The sequence below is a fragment of the Lithobates pipiens genome, unplaced genomic scaffold (genome assembly GCF_037356315.1).
Source record: "Lithobates pipiens isolate NorthernLeopardFrog02 unplaced genomic scaffold, aLitPip1_a1.2 Scaffold_167, whole genome shotgun sequence".
Taxonomy (NCBI): Eukaryota; Metazoa; Chordata; class Amphibia; order Anura; family Ranidae; genus Lithobates; species Lithobates pipiens.
Window position 1 is genome coordinate 2,030,260 of NW_027507753.1, and position 24,123 is coordinate 2,054,382.

A 24,123-nucleotide genomic window follows, 5' to 3' on the forward strand; every position below is an offset into this window, starting at 1 on the left:
GTGTAGAAGGTGATATGTGGGAACCACCATTCAGCTCTGGTTCACACAGCACAACATGAAAGTCGCAGCCACTTCCAGCTTGACTTTGCCCTACAACTTCCCGGCGACCAGGTGCGACTTCAAAGTGACTTTACTGAGAAGCATTCCTATGTGACTTTGATGGTTCCGTGTTTATAGCATGTTTTATCACATGACAAAACATGCATCTGATAACCGTGATTGGGGCGTCATTAACAATCAGGCTGCATTTACATCTGCATGATTCTGAATGCACATCAACCGCCAGAAATTGTGTGCTTTGCCGCACATTTCAGAAATGCACTGCGACCGTGTGTCACGCTTGTACTGCAAACATGGCAAGGCGAGCGCGATGCATGTTTCCAAAACGTGTGGCAAAGCATGCGTTTTCCTGCAGGTTGCCGGGCATTCAGAAACGTTCAGACACCAACGAATGGTATCACAAGTGCAGCGTGTGTTGTCACACATTATCAAAATGCACAGCAAAGCATGCGTTTTCTTACGGGTTGGCGTGCGTTCAGAAATATGAAGATGCAGATGAATGGTAACACAAGTGTGATGTGCATTGCCACACAAAACACGCAGAAAAGCATGCATTTTCTTGCGGGTTGCTGTCAGTTGTAAATATGTTTCCATTCATTCACATCTGTACATTTCCAACTGCACAGCAACCTGCAAGAAAATCCATGCTTTGCTGCGCGTTTCATATATGTGCTACAATGTGCGTCACCGTTGTGTTATTATTCATTTGCTTCTGCCCATTTTTGAATGCATGGCAGACCGCAAGAATACATGCAATTTGCTGTATGTTTCAAAAACACACAGCAAGGAGCATTGCTTTTCTGTTACCATTCATTTACATCTGTGCATGTGTGGCGTGTGTTGCTGTGCATTTTTCAGACGTATGAAAAAGCGCACATTTCCTGTGTGGGTCGCCTCGTATTCGGAAACACGCAGATATGAATGTCGGCTGATTGTTAATGACACCCCAATCACAGTTATCAGACGCATGTTTTGCTGCCAAGATGCATGACGCTCCATGACTGAGACAATTCTTGAGCTACTTTGGGGTGTTTGTTGCATGTCGGGCAGAACATTCCAGTGAATGGGCTCCCTATACACAATGTGTGATTACACATGAAAAATACACAAATAATGGAAGTGGGAATGTGCGTTTCCGCTACACTCAGGTGTGACTGGGCTGTGATTGGAGGAAGATTTTAGGCAGCAAGGATGACCAGGGAGGAGAGGTGGGGGGTAAAGAAGCCTCAGAAGTCGCAGCAAAGTCTTAAAGATTCAGACAAATGTGCGACTTTCTGGTGATTTTACATTGAAGTCTATGGGAGTCGTGCAGCACAAGAATCACACAAAAGTAGTGCAGGAAGTATTTTCTTTTGTTGCAGTGACTCAAATCGCAGCAATTAAGACAACACCCAATAAAATCTTTGTGTTTTCACCTGACCTGCAACTTTACATGTCATCAGAATGTCGCTGGAAAATTGCTGTAGTGTGAAGCAGGGCTTAGGGCTGAGGAAAGTGTGAGTTCCCAGGACTTCTAACAAGTGTGGTAGATGGAGAACATGTCTGATAATCACCGTTATACTGTATGCAGGTTCCTGCCCATTCTCTGAATTCAGTTAGGATGTCCTCACACTCACTTACCTGACCTCCTGACTCCTGTGTAGGAATGGAGATAGAAGTTTCTGGCACTCTGGACCCACAGTGAGATCTACAAAATGTAAAGACTGAAAACTTTCTCTCTTCAAAGTCTTCAAGCAATAGATCAGCTGCTTGGAATAATTCCTGTCCATCCACAAGTGATCAGTATATGAGCCGCACAGCTTCAAATCTGTACAACCCGACATGACTCTCCTAATGAAGTCCTCATCCTGAGTCTCATACAGACAGAAGATGGTCTGAGTATGGAAAATCTGATTGATGTCCTTCATGGCCCATTTTCTCATTGTAGGTTTGGCTCGGAGTGAGATGGAGATTCCTGTGACCTCTGAGAATGTCTTCACCTGATTTTCATTTAAGAGACCAAACAGGAATTGTACAGATAATGATAAATGTGAGTAATGTGAACTGAGGTCACGGAGTGATTTCCCTTTACAGATCTCCGGGAGGAAAATACGTTTCATAAATCCAAACCAACCATCATCCATCCCATAATAGAGAGCAGCAAGGAACTCCTGTACACTCAGGTGGATGAAGCTGTAGCAGGTCTGGTGACGGACTTCCGAACGAAAGATGTTCTCATTCAGAAATACAGACTCCACCTCATCCAGAGAAAGTCCATGTCTTTCTAGATCTTTCTTCTCAAATAAGATTTGTCGGTTCAGAACTCCCTGATTGGCCAGAGCACACAGCTTCTTCAGACAGGTTTGTTTCCGGTGTACAGACTGCTCCTTCTTGCTGTGATGGGTTAGTAAAACCTCCAGGAAGAGAAGATAAATTGAAGTCGTTGTCTTACACTGAATTACATCCAAATCTTTTCTTATTTCTTGTTTCATTACAGTGCAGACAATCCAGCATGTGATGGGGACGGCACACATGGTGTACACAACGTCATTGTCTTTTATTATTCTGAGAACCTTGTCTGCATCTTCTTTATTTCCATAGAATTTATGGACATATTCCTCTCGATTGTTCCTTGTAAATCCCTGGATTTCCACATTGTGAGAATCATCGATGAATGTGTTAAGTTTCTCCATGGCCAGTGACCTTGTGGTGATGATCAGAGAAGATTCTGGGAGAACATGTCTCCTGAGCAAGCTTTGGAGAATTATTTCTTTGTGGGTTTCCATAGAAATGTCAGGACAACCCTCAGATTTCTCCTCCAGAGTCCACCTCAGTTCATCAAACCCATCAACTATGGTGAGAAGTTTTCTCTGACTTCCAGGATCCTTCAGAATAGACACCAGGTCATCTGAACTCAGTCTGCAGGTTCTGGATAAAAGTCCCACAAGACTTATGTTTTCAGGGAAGGTGTTGAATTCTCTACAGCTCAGATAAAACACAAAATCAAACTTGTCTCGGTAGAGATCCCCAGAGGCCCAGTCCAGCATGATCTTCCTGGAGGTCATTGTTTTTCCAATCCCAGTAGGTCCTTCTAACACCACAATCTTAGGGATGAACCCACATTTATCAGGGTCAAAGAGGGCCTGGATTGTGGTTGGGGATCTTTTCTCCATGATCTGTAGATGTCTTCTGCCTGAACTCCTTATTTCTTCTTCTTTTCCCTCTTTATTCTGGGGTCCAATTATCATCAATAAATTGGTGAATCTTTCCTTTAGATGAACACGGGAATTATATTCTAGAATCCTCTGGAAATTCTCTTTCATAGACTCGCTGTGTTCCTTACTGAGGTCTTTATGAGAGAGAAGAGAATATTTTATTCCTCATACACACATGAAATAATATTTATAAGACACAGTTGGAAATATTGTATTCTAATCATAAACCCGAATAATGGAACCCTAAAAGGAAATATCCCATGAAATACAGGAGGACTGTGGAAGCAGCTAAACTATGGACACACCATCAAGACCAGAGGCATAAATAGAACCAACAGGGCTCCAGTGCAAGAAACCATGAAGAGCCAATATGACTGCTGTGGCCCTTTCCATCAGTCCCAGGCCCTTTTCTCCAAGAGTGGGGCTCTTCCCTCTGAGGCAGGGGCTCTTTCTCTAGCCTTTTCCACCTGTTCCTGTCATGGGCCCATTATAAGCCCTGGTTCAGACTGCTGAGATTCATCATGTGACTTGCAACATGAAGTTGCTGGACACGTCAAAACACATTCATTTCAATGAGTGCTGTCCTAATCAAGGTGACTCAAGTAGCAGCAACAAAGAAAAAGGATCCTGCAATACCTTTCTGTGACTTTGGTGTGATTTGAGTGCCATAGACCACAATGTTAAATCACAAAATCGCAATCAAGTCACAGGGAAATTGCAAGCAAGTTGCAAATCTTTGGGATCACAGCAGTGTGAACTGAGCCCATGTTCTGAAGTGGGCCCTTTTCCTGCCATGTTGGGCCCCCCTACAGGCCTGGTCTCAGTGCAATCTTTGTGACCCTGGTAGTACCACCACTGATCCAGACTACAACAGAACAAAATGTTCATCCAGAAGAGATTTCATATCAAACACAGATGTCCTACTAACCTGATGATCTGCTGTCATGTGTCGTCTTCTTCAGTTTGGCTGGAAATAAGATTAGGGAAATGATTAGTCCTGACAAACCTCTGAAATGTATAAAATAATAACTAAGAGAGTTATTAGTGTAGCAGATCCTCCCAGACACCATCATCCCACCAACCCTCTGTAGATTGGAGTCTCTCCTCCTCCAGGTGATGGGAGAGTCTTTGTTTTGGTAACATCTCAGCACATTGCAGTGACATGTGACCATGGTGGGGGGACCAGAAAAGCCCCCAATTCTCTATCCAGGGATTACAGGCACACACCTAGAATCTGGAGCCGTGACTCCTCTTTCTGATGGAGGTTCAGGTGGATACATGGGGCACAAGGCTCAGAACCCCGAGCAACAATCATGAGGGTCTCCAAGGAATACAGCTATAAATATGGAGGTTCTGTATAATAGACAAGTGGCTGTGATTGTATTGCTCTGCTCGGCATGCTGAGTGATGTCATTATGTTATGGTGACTGCCTGCCGGTGTTCTGGCATATAGCGTCCGTCCATCAGATAGTGCCCGCCCTGTACTGTGCAGGCACAGTGCTTGTGCAGTATGGAGCAGAAGGAGATTTGGAAACTCTCTGAAGATGAACGGTGCCTGTGCCATGAGTCGAGGTGCTAGCCCCACCATCCAAGTGGATATAGGGCTGCAAATATTAGAGGGCCTCTCGTAGGCTCGCTTTGCTCGCCATACTTCGGGCTCGGCCTCGCTGCACTCGGCTATTTTTATTCTAACTCTATGTCTACTTGGATGGTGGGGCTAGGACCTGGACTCACAGCGCAGGCGCCGTTCATCTTCAGCTATTTTCAAAATAGATGTGTCCTGTGTACTGCCCATGCGCAGTACACAGCAGACACTATCTGATGGGGGACACTATGTGATAGGACACCGGCATCCTGGAGAAGTGTTACTCTGCTTCCCTTTTACATGTTATTTTCTTCTGTAAACTCCCTCAGTAAAGATTGTTTAACCCCTTAGTGTTAAATGTGAAGTACTTGTGCGCTGCTATGGACCTCACAGCCAACCAAAAGGAATATGCAAAGGTGCAGCGCTAATTAATGATAAATACAAAAGATTTTAGTGAAAGCAAATTGGTAAAAATCAGTGACAAATGTGTATAAATTAAACAGCGTGATCACTGAATAATACAAAGCAGCACATTTATAAAATCACATGCTGTTATGTGAACAAAATCCATAAAGTGCAATTAATGCTCCACACAGGGCTGCTTATAGGCCAGTACAACTGGCCCTGTTATACCGGGCCCAGCCAGCAGGGGGGCCTGGGCAAGCTGAACAGATAAATAATGTAATAAAAAAATCCTCCAGCCATGGGCGATCAGAGTCCATCCAAATCAGCTACCAAACCCCTGCCCCCCCACCCCCTGGTTATTTTTCATGTTTTTGTTTTTTGTGCAGATAGCTATCTGCAGACTAGGTGGCAGCAGGGGAGGGACTATTTCCTCTATTTCGGGCATGGAAGAATGCCTCTCCAATGCCAGCTCCTCATGCTGGCTCTGTCTCAAGTCCCAGCCAGCGCGTCCTCTATAGTGTTGTCCCCCTGGTGTCGCGGAGTGATTCCTCTCCCTCCTCATGAGAGAAGTATCAGTGAGGCGAGCAGGAGCGGTAGAAGACAAAAAAGAAGCAGCTGGCATCATCGACATTGCATCTGACTGGAATCGTTTGTTGGCACTCCAGTCCAGGCAGCAGCAGGATCAGGGAAGAAGTGCCTCGTGGGGCCCGGCTAAAAATTTCACAGGCGTGTGCTTGCTTGGGGGGTTAGGAGGGAATTCAAGATCTACTACTACTGCAGCAGCATCTATACATTATGGTATTGGTGGCATGGGCGCCAAATTGTGCTGCAGACAGTGCCACCCATGACACTAATGCCATAACGTATGTGCTGTCTGCAGAGACAGTGCAACCCATGCTGCCAATGGCATTATGCAGGTAGCGCATGCGTTATATCATTAGCATCATGGCACTGTCTGCAGCACATTACTACATTGGTGGCATGGCATGGGTGGCACTGTCTGCAGCACAATATGGCATTGGCAGCATGGGTGCCACTGTCTGCAGGTAGCACATGCCTTATGGACCATAAGGCATGTGCTGCCTACAGAGACAGTTCCATCCGTGCCGCCAATGTTGTAATGTGCTACAGACAGTGCCACCCATGCCACCGATAACATAATGTGGTTCAAATAGTGGCGCCAATGCCGTAATGTGCTGCAGACAGTGCCAGTCGTACCTCCAATGCCGTAATGTGCTACAGACAGTGCCACCCATGCCTATCACTTGTAACAAGCTTGCACTTTGTTTCAAGGTGGGGTTTGGGGAGGGGCCAGGGGTGGGGCTGAAGGAGGGACCGGGGGCAGGACCAGGGCTGCAGCTGAAGGGGGCCGCGTCAGGTAGGCTGTACGGGGGCCCCATCATTTTTATCAGCGGCCCTGCCTCCACACAAATAATATAAAACAGTGGCTTCATCAATTCCCAAACTAATACATGAAAGAAAAGTCAATAAAGTGCAAATGCTCCAAACAGGTTGGCAGTGAAAAGATCCCAGATCCAAGGTGAATCCCACCAAAGTGAGTATCAAAGCCTCTTAGCAGCTGCAGATGACTACCATAAAGATAGTCTCACCAAGCATTAGGGAAAAGATTCAGGTCTCCCCCGCAACCTATAACGCCTTCCACAGCTGAGGAAATAACTATGGTAGCGAGAAAAAGTTAATGACCCCTTAGGAGTTTTTTCAGAATTTTTACATAAATGGATCCAGCTCCAATAACCCCTACAGGGGTATCTGGCATAGCATATAGGAAATGCTGTGATTGTAAAGGTTGGAGCCTGACTGCATGATCTATCTTGGGAAACAGTATCGGTACATCAAGCCTATATGCTATGCGAAATACCCCTGTAGGGGTTATTGGCGCTGTATCCATTTAAGTAAAAATTGCCGTCATGGTACGTCGGTACCATAAAAGGCCACTAGGGGGCACATTCGTGCCCCCTGCTCACACATGGAGCCGAGGTGAGTGCCTGGCAGTCACGATCACAACTGGGCTCTCTCAACCACTTGGGGCACAACGAGAACCGGGATCTGTGTGTGTAAACACACAGTTTCCAGTTCTCTGAGGGGAGAACAGACAGATCTGTTCATACAGAGTATGAACAGATTATCTCTCATCTCCCCTACACAGTCCCCTCCCCCTACAGTTAGAACACATACTAGGATACACTTAACCCCTTCACTGCACCCTAGTGGTTAACCCCTTCACGGCCAGTGACATTTTTTCAGTAATCAATGCAATTTTATAGCACTAATCGCTGTAAAAATGCCAATGGTCCCAAAAATGTGTCAAAATTGTCTGACGTGTCCACCATAATGTTGCAGTCCCAATAAAAATAACTAATTAAACAAAGGCCCCAACAGGTCTATACAGATCCTTTATGGCATTTCACATTCCACTCTCCTCTCTTCTCCTTATAGCATGAACCCAGGGATGTGGTATATGGCTCAGTAATCAGGGATAAATATCCACTATGCTGTATTAGATCTCCTCCTCTCCTCCATTCACAGGCCATACAAGACAAATAAGAACTCCATAGTGTAGTCATTTCACAGAAGAAATGGTTTTATTAAAACCTAATACCTTATTTCTAGATTAAAAGCAAGCAGTGTCGTTACAATCCCTACTTCCTGTCTCAGCCGTGATGTCACTGACTCCTCCTACGCGTTACATCAATGGTCATATGACTTTTCAAGGATAGGGAGACAGTTGACTGACGTCGGGCTAAGGCCCCTTTCACACTGAGGAGTTTTTCAGGTGCTACAGCACTAAAAATAATGCCTGTATAGCGCCTAAAAAAAAGCGGGTCCTTTCACTCCAGTGTGCGAGGGAGCATACCGGCCGAGGAACGCGGAATATCGCTGATCTGTTTAGATCACAGAGAACAAACATGGCGATGAGCACCTCAGCTCCCTCACGAGATGGGATATTACTGACCCCCAACCCTTCTCCTCCCTCAACTGCTGCAGCCCAGCCGGACTCTTTGCAATCTCCAAGCCTGCTAGACCTACGCACGGTAGCAGCTAATATTAAGGACACGCTTTTTGCTGCCATAACGGATCTTAAACATGAGATACAAGCCATTGCGGGAAGGGTGCAGGAAGTGGAGAAAACTACCGCTGTCCATCAAGCGGCAATCTCCACGATGCACCGCTCCATAGATACCCATACCGCCCAATTGCGGGACGTCCAGCGGCACGTCGAGGACCTGGACAACAGGGGAGGCACAATCTTCGGGTGAGAGGCCTCCCCGAAAGTGTGGACATCGATCACCTCACCCCAGTGGTTACTGCCCTCTTTAACGAGCTCCTTGATCAACCCAGCCACTCATCCATAGCGATGGAGCGCATCCATCGTGCTCTCCGACCCCGCGGCCGCGACACAGACCCACCCAGAGACGTAGTTTGCTGTCTCTGTGACTTTCAAACCAAAGAAATGATCCTGAAGCAGGCCAGACTGAAGCAAACTCTACAATATGAGGGTCAACGCATCTCTATCTATCAGGACCTCTCAGCCATTACACTTCGTAATAGGAGAGACTTGCGCCCCCTCTTAGAGGTGTTAAAAAATAATGGCATCCCCTACCGTTGGCGATTCCCATTTGGGCTTTCAGCCACCCATCAAGGACGATTGGCCATCCTGAGGGTTCCTGAGGAGCTGAAAGCCTTCTGCCGCACTTTGGACATACCTCTGGTGTCACTCCCCGACTGGTACGTGGAATTCAAAGGATCTTCGTCCCGCTCCGATTACAGATCTGCCGACCGGATGGACACCCAGCCGTCGCCGTACCGGAGACGTCGCTCTCCATCGATCCGACGAATCTCTCCAGAATCCTACGATCTCCATCATCTGCGCAGTCCCACTGCTGCGCCAATATCCCGCAGAGCACGCCGTGACCGTTGAAGAAATGGCACTGTTGAAACCACCGGCCGGATCCTTCCTGTAATTGGAATTCAGCTTACATCTCAGTAATTCTTTCCTCTTCCCCCTTTTCCTCACCACTTGCCCGGCCTTATCCCTAGTGCCTTCTTTGGAACTTTCTATGGCAACCATTTAGTTTCCTAGTAGACCACCAGTTTAAGTTACCCTTCACTGTTTACTCTGTTAAAGAACTCCCCATCATTTAAGCGGACGGATTTGGCATTTCTCAGCAGCGGTGACTCACCAACCCCGCAGTTTCATACCGCTAAGCAACGTCTTTCACCCAGTGTCATAATGTTCCAGGTATGTTCCACAACCTAATAGCTCAATACCTGTTGTCTTCTCCCTAACCTACCCCTCTTCTAGTCTGAGCCTCCCTATTTTAGCATGATCTCTGGGACAATGCCTCCCTCACCTGCTGCACACAAAGTTTTCCTCACTGACTCACAAGCAACGATGCAGTGTGTTCAAGAAGCTGAACTGTGTCACACAGCACGACTTCTATAAGCATACTTAGATTACGTGCTCTCTTTCTCATTAGTTTGTTTACTCATTTTATTGTCTTAACCTCGTTAATGAGATATCATATAATTGTTGGAACGCTCACCACGCCAGACCTGTCGACGTTTGTTCCTTTTATTATGTTAAGGGCAAGGGGATGTGATCTCTCACATCGATCTGACAAAACCATACCCAAACCTATGGCCTAGCCTAGATATCAACATCAATAATTCGCTTGGCCTTCTCACCAGCACTTACTGGAGAGAGCCTTTCTATTTAACATGAGCCGTCACGGCTTCAATGAGATAATCCCATCCTCCTCTCGCCCTCAGTTATCTCTCAACATGATATGTTTTTCTGTTATTAATTTAGATTACTGGTCTGTTCCTTCTGTTCGTGATTTATAAAGTAATGTTTTTAGACATCTATGTTACGCCAATGTTAACTGAAAACGCCTACCCTATAAGGTCTCCTCGCCCTTACACATTTTATACAGGGAAATCACGTACACTATCAGTACTACAGATAGGCACCTCCCCCAATGATAGTGTATAAACACTTCTACCCACGATCTCTTACATGCGAACTGTAAAATGGTGAACCATTGGTAATACATAGGCAAACTCTCTATAGTCACAATTTAAAGCTGTTGGTGTGATGGTTTTCACACTTTGAATCTTTGTCTTTCAACAATCACCTCCTCACCAGTGGCTTGTAGGACTGTCCGGTGCTTTCGTGCGGGGCATACACTACAGGCTTCTACCACACTCCGGCCTACACCCCCTTATTACTGACGCAGGTGAGCGGGCTCTTACCTGCTGCCGGATTACCGTTTACTCATCCCCCCTTTTTTTTTTTTTTTTGTTGTTGTTTACTTTCTCTCTTCCCCTTATCCCCGGACATATCTACATTCACATTCTAATCTCGACATCATGACCACCACTGGGGATGCAACCAATCTAGTCCATCTCAAAATCATATCCTTGAATGCTAAATATCCCGGAAAAACGCTCACAACTCTTATTAGCCATGCAAAAAAGTGGAGCAGACATATTATTCCTACAAGAAACACATTTCCGATCAAACAACATACCGAAACTCCAGTGCAAATACTACCCCACGGCATATCATTCCACCACCGCACTAGCGAAAAAGAAAGGTGTTTCCATCCTACTAGCCCGACATTGCCCCATCCAGATCACTGACACTCTAGCTGATGATGATGGCAGGTTTCTATTCCTTAAAGGACTCCTCCAAAACAAACCATTTACACTTGCAAACATATATGCGCCCAACACACTCCAAGTACCGTTCTTCAAGGGAATTATATCCAAACTGATCACGTTTCAGGAAGGCACACTTATTCTGGGAGGGGACTTCAATGTTCCTTTGAACCCTGTAATCGATACCTCTAATGGACACTCCTCCCTTACCTATGCTGCCCTTCGATCGATAAAAACTCAGATGCAAACTCTGCTTTTACATGATGCTTGGAGAACCCTCTACCCAGACACAAAGGACTTTACCTTCTACTCGGCACCACATGGAAAATATTCCAGAATTGATTTCCTCTTTATCTCCCAAGAAGCTTTACCTTATCTTACACACGCATCCATCAACCCTATGTTTCTTTCTGACCACAATCCGGTTTCAATCACACTCTCCATCCCATCTTCCAACCCGCGCGCCCACTCCTGGAAACTAGATCAATCCTTGTTAACTGACCCGATTATAGCTGCAGAAGTGGAGCAAACATTGAAACATTACTTCTTAGATAACAAAGCCACAGATACCTCCCCCCTCATTCACTGGGACGCACACAAATGTGTAGTAAGAGGAACCCTCATAGCAGCGGAAGCAAAAAAGAGAAAAGAGTATAAAAAACACTTCAATGATTTGGCCACTAAAATTAGACGTCTAGAACGTGCACATAGTCTAAAGAGCACCACTACACTGCTTGGCCACCCTTATCCAATCAAGGAAAGAAATGTTAGAATTACTGGGAAAACAGACCAAATGCAAATATATACTCTCTCAGAAAACGTTTTATGAATATGGTAATAAATCTGGAAGAATACTAGCAAAAGCCCTTCAATCCAAGAAAGCATCAATAACTATTCACAATATCACTGATCCAACAGGCAAAAAATTATCAACAACACCCGATATCGCCACACAATTTGTACAATATTATTCAAATTTATACAACCTTACCTCATCACCTGATACACCGACGATCCCTAACCAGCAGCGGGAACAACTTATATCCGACTTTCTAAATAAATATAGCCCAACCCCTATCTCCACTTCCGCGCGCCAGATGCTCGACACTCCACTGACCTCAGACGAAGCTCGAATGGCTCTTAAAGCCATGCACGCAGGTAAAAGTCCGGGCCCTGATGGACTGCCCGTCGGATACTATAGAACGTATTAACAAATTTTATTACCCCACTTTCTATCCTCCTTTAATACATGTGCATCCCCGTGCTCTGCCCCGCGAGATATGTTATCCGCACATATAGCCGTAATCCCAAAACCAAACAAAGATGCCACACAGGTTACCAACTACAGGCCTATCTCGCTCCTAAATGTTGACCTTAAATGGTACGCTAAAATTTTATCTAACAGACTTTTGCCTCTGCTCCCTGACCTTATACATCCTGATCAGGTGGGCTTCACACCTGGCAGGGAGGCGAGAGACAACACTCTCAAAGCTCTCAACATCCACTATTGGCTATCTTCCCAAAAACAAGCTGGATTCTTTCTTTCCCTGGACGCAGAGAAGGCATTCGACAGGGTGGCCTGGGATTATATGTGAGCGACTTTAAAAGCTCTTGGACTGCCTAATAGAATGCTCAATTATATCCATTTGCTATACTCAGGACCAACGGCGAGAGTGAAAGTCAACGGCCACCTGTCGAATGCCTTCTCTATCTCCAATGGCACACGTCAAGGGTGCCCGTTATCCCCGATAATTTTTATCCTTACTCTTGAGCCATTATTAAGACAAATTAGAGAAAACCCAGACATTAAAGGTGTGGATATAGGCAAAAGAACGTATAAAACAGCTGCATTTGCGGACGACATTCTTTTATTTCTGACAGAACCCCTAACATCTATCCCTAACTTACTCAAATTATTCGACCAATTCCATATCATATCTAACCTACAAATTAACTTTAAAAAATCCCTTGCACTAAATATCTCGCTGACCGAAAAAGTGTGCGCCCAATGCCAAGCGAACTTCCCCTTCAAATGGAGTCCCAACAGTTTACCCTACTTAGGTATCCAACTCCCAAGATCCCTAGCTAATTTATACGATCTCAACTTCCTACCGTTACTACGCACCATGTCCACTGACCTTCAGAGGTGGTCAAAAGGCATATTATCCTGGTTTGGCAGAGCAGCCATCATAAAAATGAATATTTTACCACGAATTTTATATCTCCTCCAAACTATACCTATCTCACTTCCCCAAACTTTCTTTGCTTCCTTCCGAAAACTCTGCTCGACTTTTGTCTGGGGTTCCAAGAGACCCAGACTGAGTTATTTAAGACTTGTTGCACCAAAATCACAGGGGGGTATTGGTTTGCCAGACATCCATAAGTACTACTTAGCATGTCACCTTGCCAGAATAATCGATTGGAACGTCCACTTCAACACTAAAGATTGGGTTCAACTTGAATCATCCCTTGATCAGATCCCGGTGGCTCAAACACCATGGTTACTCCCCATACATGTCCCTCGTAGCTATTCTTCCCACCCGTTGATCGCCACGTCACTCACTGCATTTCGATACGCTTGCAAAACCTATCAGATCTCCTCAGTTACGGGCCCACTAACACCACTAAAACTCAACCCAGCTTTCCCACCGGGTTTACACCCCTCTTTTCTCAAGGGATTGTGGCCTCATCCCAGAGTCCTGTCTAAAGACTTCTATGACCGTAATCATCTTCTATCCTATACAAACCTGTCGAGAAAAATGCTCAAAAGTGGGTTTTCCCCATGGACATACAATCAGATACAACATTTTCTGACCTCCAAGCCCTACACCCTAGCTGGAGTTCGAACCTTAACCTCTTTTGAACAAACATGTACACTGGTCGAACCACAAAGACACCTCATCTCCTTTTCGTATAATTTACTATTTCCACAACAGACCAGTAATGAATACTGGTCTACCAAAGCCTGGAATAGAGACCTGCCATCACCCTTAAATCCCAAGGATTGGGAAGGTATATACTCTGTCATACATAAAGGCTCCCGAAATGTCTGTGTTCAGGAGAACGCATTTAAATTGCTCTCCAGGTGGTACAATACACCTCTAAAATTGCATCATATCTTCCCGTCTGTCTCCCCGCAATGTTGGAGATGTCAGGCCAGTCTTGGCACTCTAGAACACATTTGGTGGTCATGCCCCATCGTCCAGCCATTTTGGCAAGAAGTCCATAGAATCACCCAAAAATTTTCCACCCGCCCACTACAGTTTTCCCCTGCTCAACTTCTGTTTCATGTCTCCACTCAATCTAAAAAAGCCTACATGGGATCCCTAACCATGCATATGATCATGGCAGCGAATATGTGTATCCCAGCCAATTGTAAATCCAAACATCCCCCCTCATTACTGGAATGGTTCAACCGTATTAACAAAACAGCTGAGATGGAGAACCTGATACATCAGGCCAATGACACCCCTTCTACTTTCACATGCATATGGTCGAGTTGGTTGCTTTTCAATACATCCCCAGACTATCTTTTACTGATCCCCTAAATCGCTAAATATGTCTGTGATCTGCGAAAATGACTGGCTGGACCAGTTCCCTTTCCCTTAACAAACATCCCTTAGTGCAATACGCACTAGTTCTTTACACTGGAGATTATCACTTCATGCAAATCTCTGAGCTTACATACGCATAACATTACCACACCAACATACTATCGACAAAAACTGCACTTACCTACTAAGAGGTAATGACTCTGTATTTGATTTCGCTCTTTTCAAATGAGCATAGTGCCTGTTCTGATCACTTAACATCTTCTAACTCACAGTAGGTCACTGTACTTACGACTATGCCAATATACCTATCAGATAACCTCACCTTCTACCATTATACGCTTATAAATGTTTACTTTTCAGTTCTTCTCATGTTAATTGTTGCATTTACTTTTCGAGGCACTGTAACGTCTCTTTGCTCTGTACCCTAACGATTGACTTTAATGTTTATGTTATGCACAAAACTTCAATAAAATGTCTTTAAACAAAAAATGTCACTAAAATAAAAAACAACGAAAAGCCAAAAAAGGAAACAATAATAAAAAAAATAAACAATGCAATGAAATTAAAAATAGAAAACATAAATAACTGTTGTTGTGTAAAAGCTAAAGAAATCTAGTGGGGAAATTGTCTAACTACACCCAATTTAGCCTAACCATTGATAGAGGTAAAAACAACGCCATCTAGCATTAAAAATACCTGAAATAAATATAAAACGCCAGAAAAAAAAATGTGTAGGGACTAATGACATCTAGTGGGAAAATTAAATAACAACACCCAATTTAACCATTAATAGAGGCAAAAACAGCACCATCTAGCTTTAAAAATACCTGAAATAAATATCAAAATGCCAGAAAAAAAATGTGTAGGGACTAATGACATCTAGTGGGACAATTAAGTATAAACAACCTACTTATCCATTAACAGAGGTAAAAAAAACAGTGCCAGCTAGCTTTAAAAATACCTGAAGTAAATATTAAATAAAAAAACAGTAGTTGGAAATGAAACAATTGAGGACAAATTTGATATTCATTCCTTGGGGATGGAAGAAATTTAACTCATAGATCGATTTAGACTCACTTTTATTTAATTGGTTGACCCTAAGCTCCCTCTCCAATGGGGTTTACATTTTTCAATAGCCCAAAATTTTAATAGTGTGAAGTCTTTTGATATTGTGCAAAATGTCTTGAGACACCATGTTTGCTGAAGCCTTTATGAATATTGTGAATGTGCTCACGTATCATCTTCCACATGGGACGTTTGGTTCTCCCTACATACTGCATCGAGCAAAGGCACTGGAGGACATAAACCACACCCTTCATCCTACATGAAATTACGTCTTTAATGGTATATTCTTTTCTGTTAACACTAGAACAAAATCTTTCACTTTTTTACTATTATAGTTGGTGTTCCTACAGGTATAACACCTTTTACAGAAAAAAAAAAACTTTTCCATGAAAGAAAGTAAAATTGCTGGACAACTTGGGGGGTCTGTTACATTTTTGGAAATACTATCCCGTAACGTTAGATATAAATAGAATGATGGGTTATTTTAAGGCTGCATTATACCATTAAGGTGGAAGGGCGCTTATTAGCACAAGAATATAGTGGAACATTCACTTCAATTTCCTTAAAGAACTTAAGTTCTTTAATGGAAAAGATCTTCGGGGCGTGGCCTAGCCATGGACAGCGATGGACGCTTGATCAGACACCTCCGGCATCCAGGGAGCTAAAAATTAGCACACAGGGCTCAATAGCAGGTTCCCAACCATGGGAAAGGGAGACCGGAGCACCACGGGATACCGGGACACCGCCGACGCAGGTCAGACCCCCCTCACTAACATCCCCGAGATGTTCCGCCCGGCGCAGGGCGAAGGCCTCAAAGCCGCGGCCTCGCCTAAGCTGCCCGGTGGTGCAGCAGACAGCGCAATCAGCCCACAGGACCTCCATAACTACAGTACCAACACAACCTTACAGGCTGCATCCCCCCAGACCTGTACAGCCCCTCAAGCCCTCTCCCTGGCAGATCTCCAAGCTGTGGCCCTTGATATTAAGGCCACACTGTCAGCAGCCATCACTGACTTAAAGACAGACATCCAGCACATGTCAGCAAGGCTTGGAGCAGCAGAACAAACTGCAGCACGCCACTCTGATGCCCTGAAACAAATACAAAAATCCTCAGACAACCACCTGTGTCACTTAATAGAGATGCACCGCCATATCGAGGACCTCGATAATAGAGGAAGGCGCCATAATATCAGAATCCAAGGAGTCCCTGAGGCAAAAGACTAGACCCCAATAGCACAGACTGCTACATCTATTTTCAATGACCTGCTTGACAGACCCCCAGATTCGGCAATCAAATTTTGAAAGAATTCATCGCACCCTCAGACCGAAGGGAAGAGACACTGACCCACCGAGAGACATAGTTTGCTGCTTGGTAAATTTCCCTTTGAAAGAAGCCATTCTGAAAAAAAGCAAGAGAAAGAAACAGAGTGCTTTTCAATGGAAATGAAATTAAGCTCTATCAAGATCATTCCAATATCACTCTTCAGCAACGCAAAGCCCTGCGCCCACTCCTGGACCAACTTCAGACCAGAGGGATACCTTATAGATGGAAGTTCCCGTTCTGCCTGTCTGCTACATGGAGAGGTCACACAGCCCTTTTATGCACCCCAGATGATCTACACTCATTCTGTGAATCGCTCAACCTCCCTCAAACGGATGTGCCTGAATGGTACAACTCCTTCATGATACACGACACTTGGATCAAAATCACAAACAATGAGACTCCTAGAATGCAGAGAAACAGAGGTCGCCGTCGGTGCCACACTATGGAAGAGGAGCAGAACACGGAAGCCCAGGAATCTCCCCGCCCAGAAGAAGAGACCGTATCGACAGACAAGACCAGATGGACACCTAGAATATCAATGTCTGCCTCCGCCACAGCAATGACAAGATAACCTTGATTTGCCAACTAGCTGAAGTCAAGCAGATCTGTAACCCATTTACAGTAATTGTCTTAAACCTCAGTCATACATACTTTCCCTCCCCTCCAATGAAGAATCAATATCCAGAGGCCTATACCTCATTGCCATCTCTCACCTCCTCTCGATACCTTATGTTTTTCTTTTTCTTTTTCACTTTTTGTTTTTTCTTCTAGCCTCCTGCCCACTCTCTACTCTTACTCCCAAAACATGGCTCCCCATCGTCTGATAGTGCCTTTTGACCTGAAAACGCACAAACCCAGCGAGTCATCATCCTTCAGATTCACAACAGGGTAAGAAACGACACCCCAAAGGTAAGCCATCTAAGGGGGATTTTCGAAACCTTAACTGTGAGTACTTTGCATTAAAAGGCTTGGTATTTAGCCATCTGAACAATGACCGAACATGCTTGTACAAGACAGTAGACACTTTGCCTAATTCTGCCCACTTGGAGAAGAGCTAATTTGTCTACTCCACAACATTAACTCTAATGCAGGAGGACTCTAGATCATGAACTATATAAGAACCCCTCTAAGTCCATCATGGATGGTCTCAGAGACCTACCAAGAGAGGGAAGGGATTTAGCTCTGCAAAGTGTTATTTTGTACAATTGAGATAGGGAACATTACGGTTAGAATGTTTCGCCATGCCGCCATGCAGGCGACATAGATTTTCTTCAGTTAAGGTTTAATTATCCTACATTCTCTGGAGACTAGAACAACCTCTGTCCTAGTTCCACTAGATGGTTTTCTACACAGTTAAGTGTTACTTGTGATTACCAACTTCCGTTTGAAGGCAATAAGGATTGTCTATAGCTAGATCAACTCCTTACAGCTTTTCTAAATAGTCTGTTTGGGTGTATTGAGAATTCTTCTAGTATATACCTTTCTTGGGCTCAAGAAAGTCATTGCTTATTTGTCCTAATGTCTATAATGACCCAATATTTTTCGTAGGGAGAACATCAATAGAATTGTAATACTGATTGCAATAATTATTAGAAGTCTACTCTCATTGTTGAATGTCTATTGGTCTAGCAGGATTATCAATGCGCTTCACTTTTTCCTCTTCCACTTTAAAAGAAACTGTTGTTACAAATGTTCTTCCAATGTTTATGTTACCTCATAAGGTTGACACACAATACACTCTAATCATTAATCATACTTAACGGCAAGAGGGCACCAACCAGTGGCCACACTTCAAAACACCACTCTCTATCCTAGTCTTACAAACATGAGAGACCCCTGCCCATACTTAACAAGCGGTCACCCATCCACAAACCTTACCAGAATAAGACACCCAAGGTTATGACATTAAACGTAAATGTCCAAAAGCTGATAAGCTTAACTCTCGCTCCCCACATCGCCTCTCAACATTACAACCCTGTTCTTTTTTGTCAAACTGTACCCAATAAAACTCCCTGGTTGTGGATTCACACACAAAACATCTAGCATTCTATAAATTAGACTACATTTTGACACTTAACTGTTCACCTTTGGACCTCGTACCCACACAAGGAGTGAACCTTTTTCTCACTCCTTGACCCTTCCGGCATTTACATACAAGTTGGTTTAGCAGGTCTAATCCTTCCTCCTGGTTACTTTTTCACTACCTTTATAAGGTAAACCCCAAATCTCCTACCCTCCTCCCTTACCCCACTCTTAGGGGCTCCTCCTCCCTTTTTTTTCCCTTACAAGAACTCCCTGAGTTCGCCATTATAAGAAGACAATTATCACAATGCTGTCCCAGAGACAACAATCAACAGTTTCTTCATTAAAACTTATATCTATTAATGCTAAAGGGCTCAACATGCCCACTAAAAGAACCAAATTACTTTCTGAATTCCACAAACTTAAAGCGAATATCGTTTGCATTCAAGAGACTCACTTCAAATCCAATAATGTACCCAAAATGTGTGACAAGCACTTCACCACAGTATTCCACTCCACAAATCCAGAGGGGAAAACGAAAAGGGGTCTCTATTCTCATCTCGAAACAAACCCCTTTACAGATACAGGATACAATGATAGACCCGGAGGGGAGATATGTTTTCCTAAAAGGCAGATTGTCTTCTCACCCTATCACAATAGCTAATATATACGCCCCTAACTTGAAACAGGTTGCTTTCTTTCGCAAAGTCAAAGATCTATTAACAAACTTTGCCTCTGGCATTCTTTTACTAGGAGGCGATTTTAATGCCCCCCTTAATCCCATCACAGATACCTTAAATGGTACTTTGAGCCTTCCCTATAGGGCCCTGAAACAAATAAAACTTCAGTTACAATCATTAATGTTACACGAAACGTGGAGAACTCTCAATCCTCAAACCAAAGATTAAACTTATTTTTCTACAATTCACCAAAAATATTCAAGAATTGATTATTTTTTCATTTCGCAACCGGACCTAGCACTTCTAAAAAATTCAACAATAGAGCCTATGACTATCTCTGACCACCATCCCATTACGTTAACCCTGACATTTCTGGGAAAAAATACCATAACTAAAACTTGGAGACTAAACACCACTGTCCTGAAAGACCCCATAGACTTACTTCACTTTAAAGATGTATTGAGCGATTACTTTAACCAAAATGACAACGAAGACACCTCTCCCATCATCCAATGGGAGGCCCATAAGTGCGTCATTAGAGGTGAATTTATAAAGAAACTGACTACACTCAAAAAAGAAAAACAGATTAGAATCAATTCCCTAATAGATCAAATTCACAAACTAGAACTTCTACATAAAAAAACTGTGGCGATTGCTACGTTTGAGGAATTAACAAAAGCAAGAGCTCGACTCACTGAGGAATTTAATTTGAAAGCTAAACAACAATATATTTTAAGACAGAAAATATATTATGAACAAGGAAACAAAAGTGGAAGACTACTCGCGAAGGCGGTCCAAAACAAGAAAGTCACTTCTACTATACATCAGATAAGAGACAATCAAGGTGTGTCATATTCCTCAAACGAAGAGATAGCTACACAGTTTGAAATATATTATCAGTCTTTATATAATATCCCTTCCAACCCCAAATGTCCTCTTAACTCGGAGGTCAGAGCGAAATTTATCCAAGCTTACCTAGAGAAATATAGCCCCCCTAAAATAGCAGAGAACGTAGCCCAAGAACTCAAATCCCCCATTAATGGTGGAGAATTTGACAAGGCCCTAAAAGATATGAAAATAGGCAAAGCCCCAGGTCCAGATGGTCTACCCCTACAATACTATAAAACTTTCACCAACATACTAAAACCAAGATTCTTGAAATCGTTCCAGTCACTGCACTCCAAACAACATCCCCCAAAACAGGTCCTGGAAGCACATATAACCGTTATTCCCAAAGATGGAAAGGACTCGACCCTAGTCACAAACTATAGACCAATTTCTTTAATAAATGTTGATATCAAGATATACGCCAAAATCTTAGCCAACAGACTATTACCCCTATTATCATCTTTAATCTCCCTAGATCAAGTGGGTTTTATCCAGGGAAGGGAGGGCCGAGATAACACAATTAAAGCAGAATTGAGCACAATTAAGCAATTGATGCAGAAAAGGCATTGGGACTTTATAGATGCAGTATTGAAAAATATCGGCATACTACCCCAGATGAGAGCCTATATCGCTGCATTGTACTCTAACCCAACAGCACGAGTTCGCACAAATGGCCACCTGTCAAATGCCTTCAATCTAAAAACCGGCACAAGACAAGGATGTCCCTTATCTCCGCTACTTTTCGTCCTCACCCTGGAACCACTCCTGAACAAAATTAGATCCAACCCAGATATAAAGGGAATTGAAATACAAGACCATTCTTATAAAGTTGCTGCATTCGCAGATGATATGCTACTCTTTTTATCACAACCCCATATCTCACTACCCAATATCATTCAAGAACTCGAAACATTCCAACTAGTATCCAATTTAAAAATCAACCATTCCAAATCCGTAGCATTAAAAATATCACTACCCTCTAACGTTGTAGACTTGTGCAAACAAAACTTTCCATTCAAGTGGTCTTCACAAAATATTACTTATTTAGGGATTGAAATCCCTTCCGACCTAAATGATCTATTCAAACTTAGCTTCTTACCTTTACTAAAAACATCTAAGGAGGACCTTAAAAGATGGAACTCTCTCAACATTTCATGGTTTGGCAGGGCATCACTGATAAAGATGACAATCTTGCCCAGATTCCTTTACACAATGCAAACAATCCCCATTAGATTGCGTTCTTCCTTTTTTGCTTCCTTCCACAAAACAAGTTCCCCCTTTATATGGAGAAGTAAACCTCCCAGAATTAAATATACTAGACTAAACCCCCCCAAAACAAAGGCAGAATTGCACTCACAGACTTAAGGAAATACCATCAGGCAGCCCTTCTAACACGCATAGTTGACTGGAATTTACACCAACCAATCAAGGACTGGGTGTCCTTAGAACAAGCACAATTCACCTACCCAATTAATCACTTACCTTGGATAAACCCCAAACACCACTCAAAAGAAATTAAATCTCTCCCCCTTATCAGCCCCACTCTGGCAACATTTCACGGTACCTATAGAAAAAATGACCCTACCCCTTGGATCAGTCCCTTAACGCCACTCAGAAATAACCCTGACTTCCCCCAGGAAATTAACAAAAAACATTTCTAGATAAATGGCTATACAAACATTTCTTTTGAAATGAGAAACTTTTGTCCTTCAAAGAAATAAACAAAGATAACGACCCTAGTCTGATTTCGCAATGGACCTTCTTTCAAATAAGACACTTTCTCTCCAGAGCGGAAACGGCCCAATTAAAGTCCAAAACCCCCACGACCCTTGAGATCCTATGTCTTGAAAAACACCCACAAAGACACAACATCTCCACCTTGTACAATTCAATGTTTGGTGACGGTTTAGAGTTCTCCACCCCATCTTGCCCAGCATGGGAACATGACCTTAACTTATCACTTACCAAAGAGAACTGGGAAACCATCTACACATACGCCCACAAAGGCTCACTTAATGTCGCCACCCAATAATGCGGACATAAGATTTTATCAAGATGGTACAGAACGCCCAACATCTTACACAAATTCTACCCTCAGATCTCTGACAGATGTTGGAGGTGTAACAGAGAGGAAGGCTCGATGATACACATTTGGTGGTCCTGTCCACAAATCCAGACGTTCTGGAAAATGGTTCATGAAACCATCACATTAATAACCTCAGAAACGTTAAACTTTGACCCAGCACACTTTTTACTACACCATAACACAATCCCCAAAAAAAGGTATTTAAAATCCTTAACCATGTTTATGACAAACGCTGCCAGACATTGTATCCCTTGCCATTGGCGATCAACCTCCCCTCCGTCAAAAAAAGAATGGTTCGGAAGAATCAACTCTATAGAATCCATTGAGGAACTCATACGTATCTCACAGGAAAGAATGACAAATTTTACCTCAACTTGGCTCAAATGGATAGAATATAAAGATACTCAGGAATAAAAAACATTCATACTGTAACCATTGAAAATCTGTGTCATCCAGCTATGATGTGAAAGTCCAGATAGACAAAGGAACACTGGCCCGCTAAACGCCAAACATCCCTTGCCCTCTTCTCCCCCTTTTCCTGTTTCTTTTTTTTTTCTTCTCACCCTCCCCCCCCCTTTATATGAGTGACCTTGGAAAAAAAATGTTGTATATGTTTCGCTCATAAACATGGAGTCAATTATAAAATAGATATTTTAGCTTGCAGTTTGATATGACGTACTTATCTGTTCCCTGCCAGATTAATGGGCTTTCCTAACAACTTTACAAACATCCAATATATTATGTATAAGTGATACTGTAATTGTATTATTACAATTTGTAATTTTAACTTTTGTGGAACAAAAAAAAAAAAAAAGAAAAAGGTCTTAATCTGTTCCCTTATTCCACATAAAAGACTTTTCACCAAAACATCTAATATGACAAATTGGGAAAGGGAGCTGGGCTCTACCTTCACTTCTAAAGAATGACAATGTGCTATCCAGTCAGGTTATCGCTATTTCCATTGTGGCAAACACTGGGAAATAATGCTAAAAATAATTCACAGAAGCTATTTAACCCCTGTGAGGCTGTCCTAAATCTTCCCTCTAGAACCCAATACCTGTTGGAGACAATGTGGTACAAGAGTCAGTATAACACACATTCTATGGGACTGCGAGACTGTGCACAGTTTCTGGAATGAGGTTTTTAAATAAATTTCCAAAGCAATTGGCTTTTTCATTAGACCCACCCCTCACCTTGCCCTACTCAAACTCCCTATTAATCATATACCAACCCAACTTTAGAAGTATAATAATACATATTCTTATTGCTGCACGTCTGACTATAACTGCAAGATGGAAATCTACTATGACATCTAATATCAATGAAGTAGTACAAAGGTTTAATGTCCAATACTCTTATGAAAAACACTTTTCTGTCTATTCTAATAATTTAGGCTTTTTCTTATCACAGTGGACACCATAGACTTCACATTATACAGATAAAAACTAATATTACTGACAATCTTTGCAAGCATGTATGTAACCAAGCAATCCTCAGGTTGTGGTAGAGGTTGTGTTTCTTTTGTTCTTACTATTTATTTATAATAATTTATATATTTATTTTTCTTCAATTTTTTTC

General features: G+C 43.0%; 1 protein-coding gene across 5 annotated transcripts in view; it reads right to left on the reverse strand.

The window, feature by feature from the left end:
* Window positions 1-24,123, reverse strand: part of LOC143986539 (NACHT, LRR and PYD domains-containing protein 3-like) — a 535,368-nt gene that overhangs the window by 409,609 nt on the left and 101,636 nt on the right. For all 5 annotated transcript variants that reach the window (XM_077484912.1, XM_077484916.1, XM_077484911.1 and 2 more), the window contains exons 4-5: window positions 4,183-4,221; window positions 1,681-3,388 (exon numbers count right to left, since the gene is read on the reverse strand). In XM_077484912.1, the coding sequence (XP_077341038.1) occupies window positions 1,681-3,388; window positions 4,183-4,221 (1,747 nt within the window). The remainder of the gene's footprint in view (window positions 1-1,680; window positions 3,389-4,182; window positions 4,222-24,123) is intronic.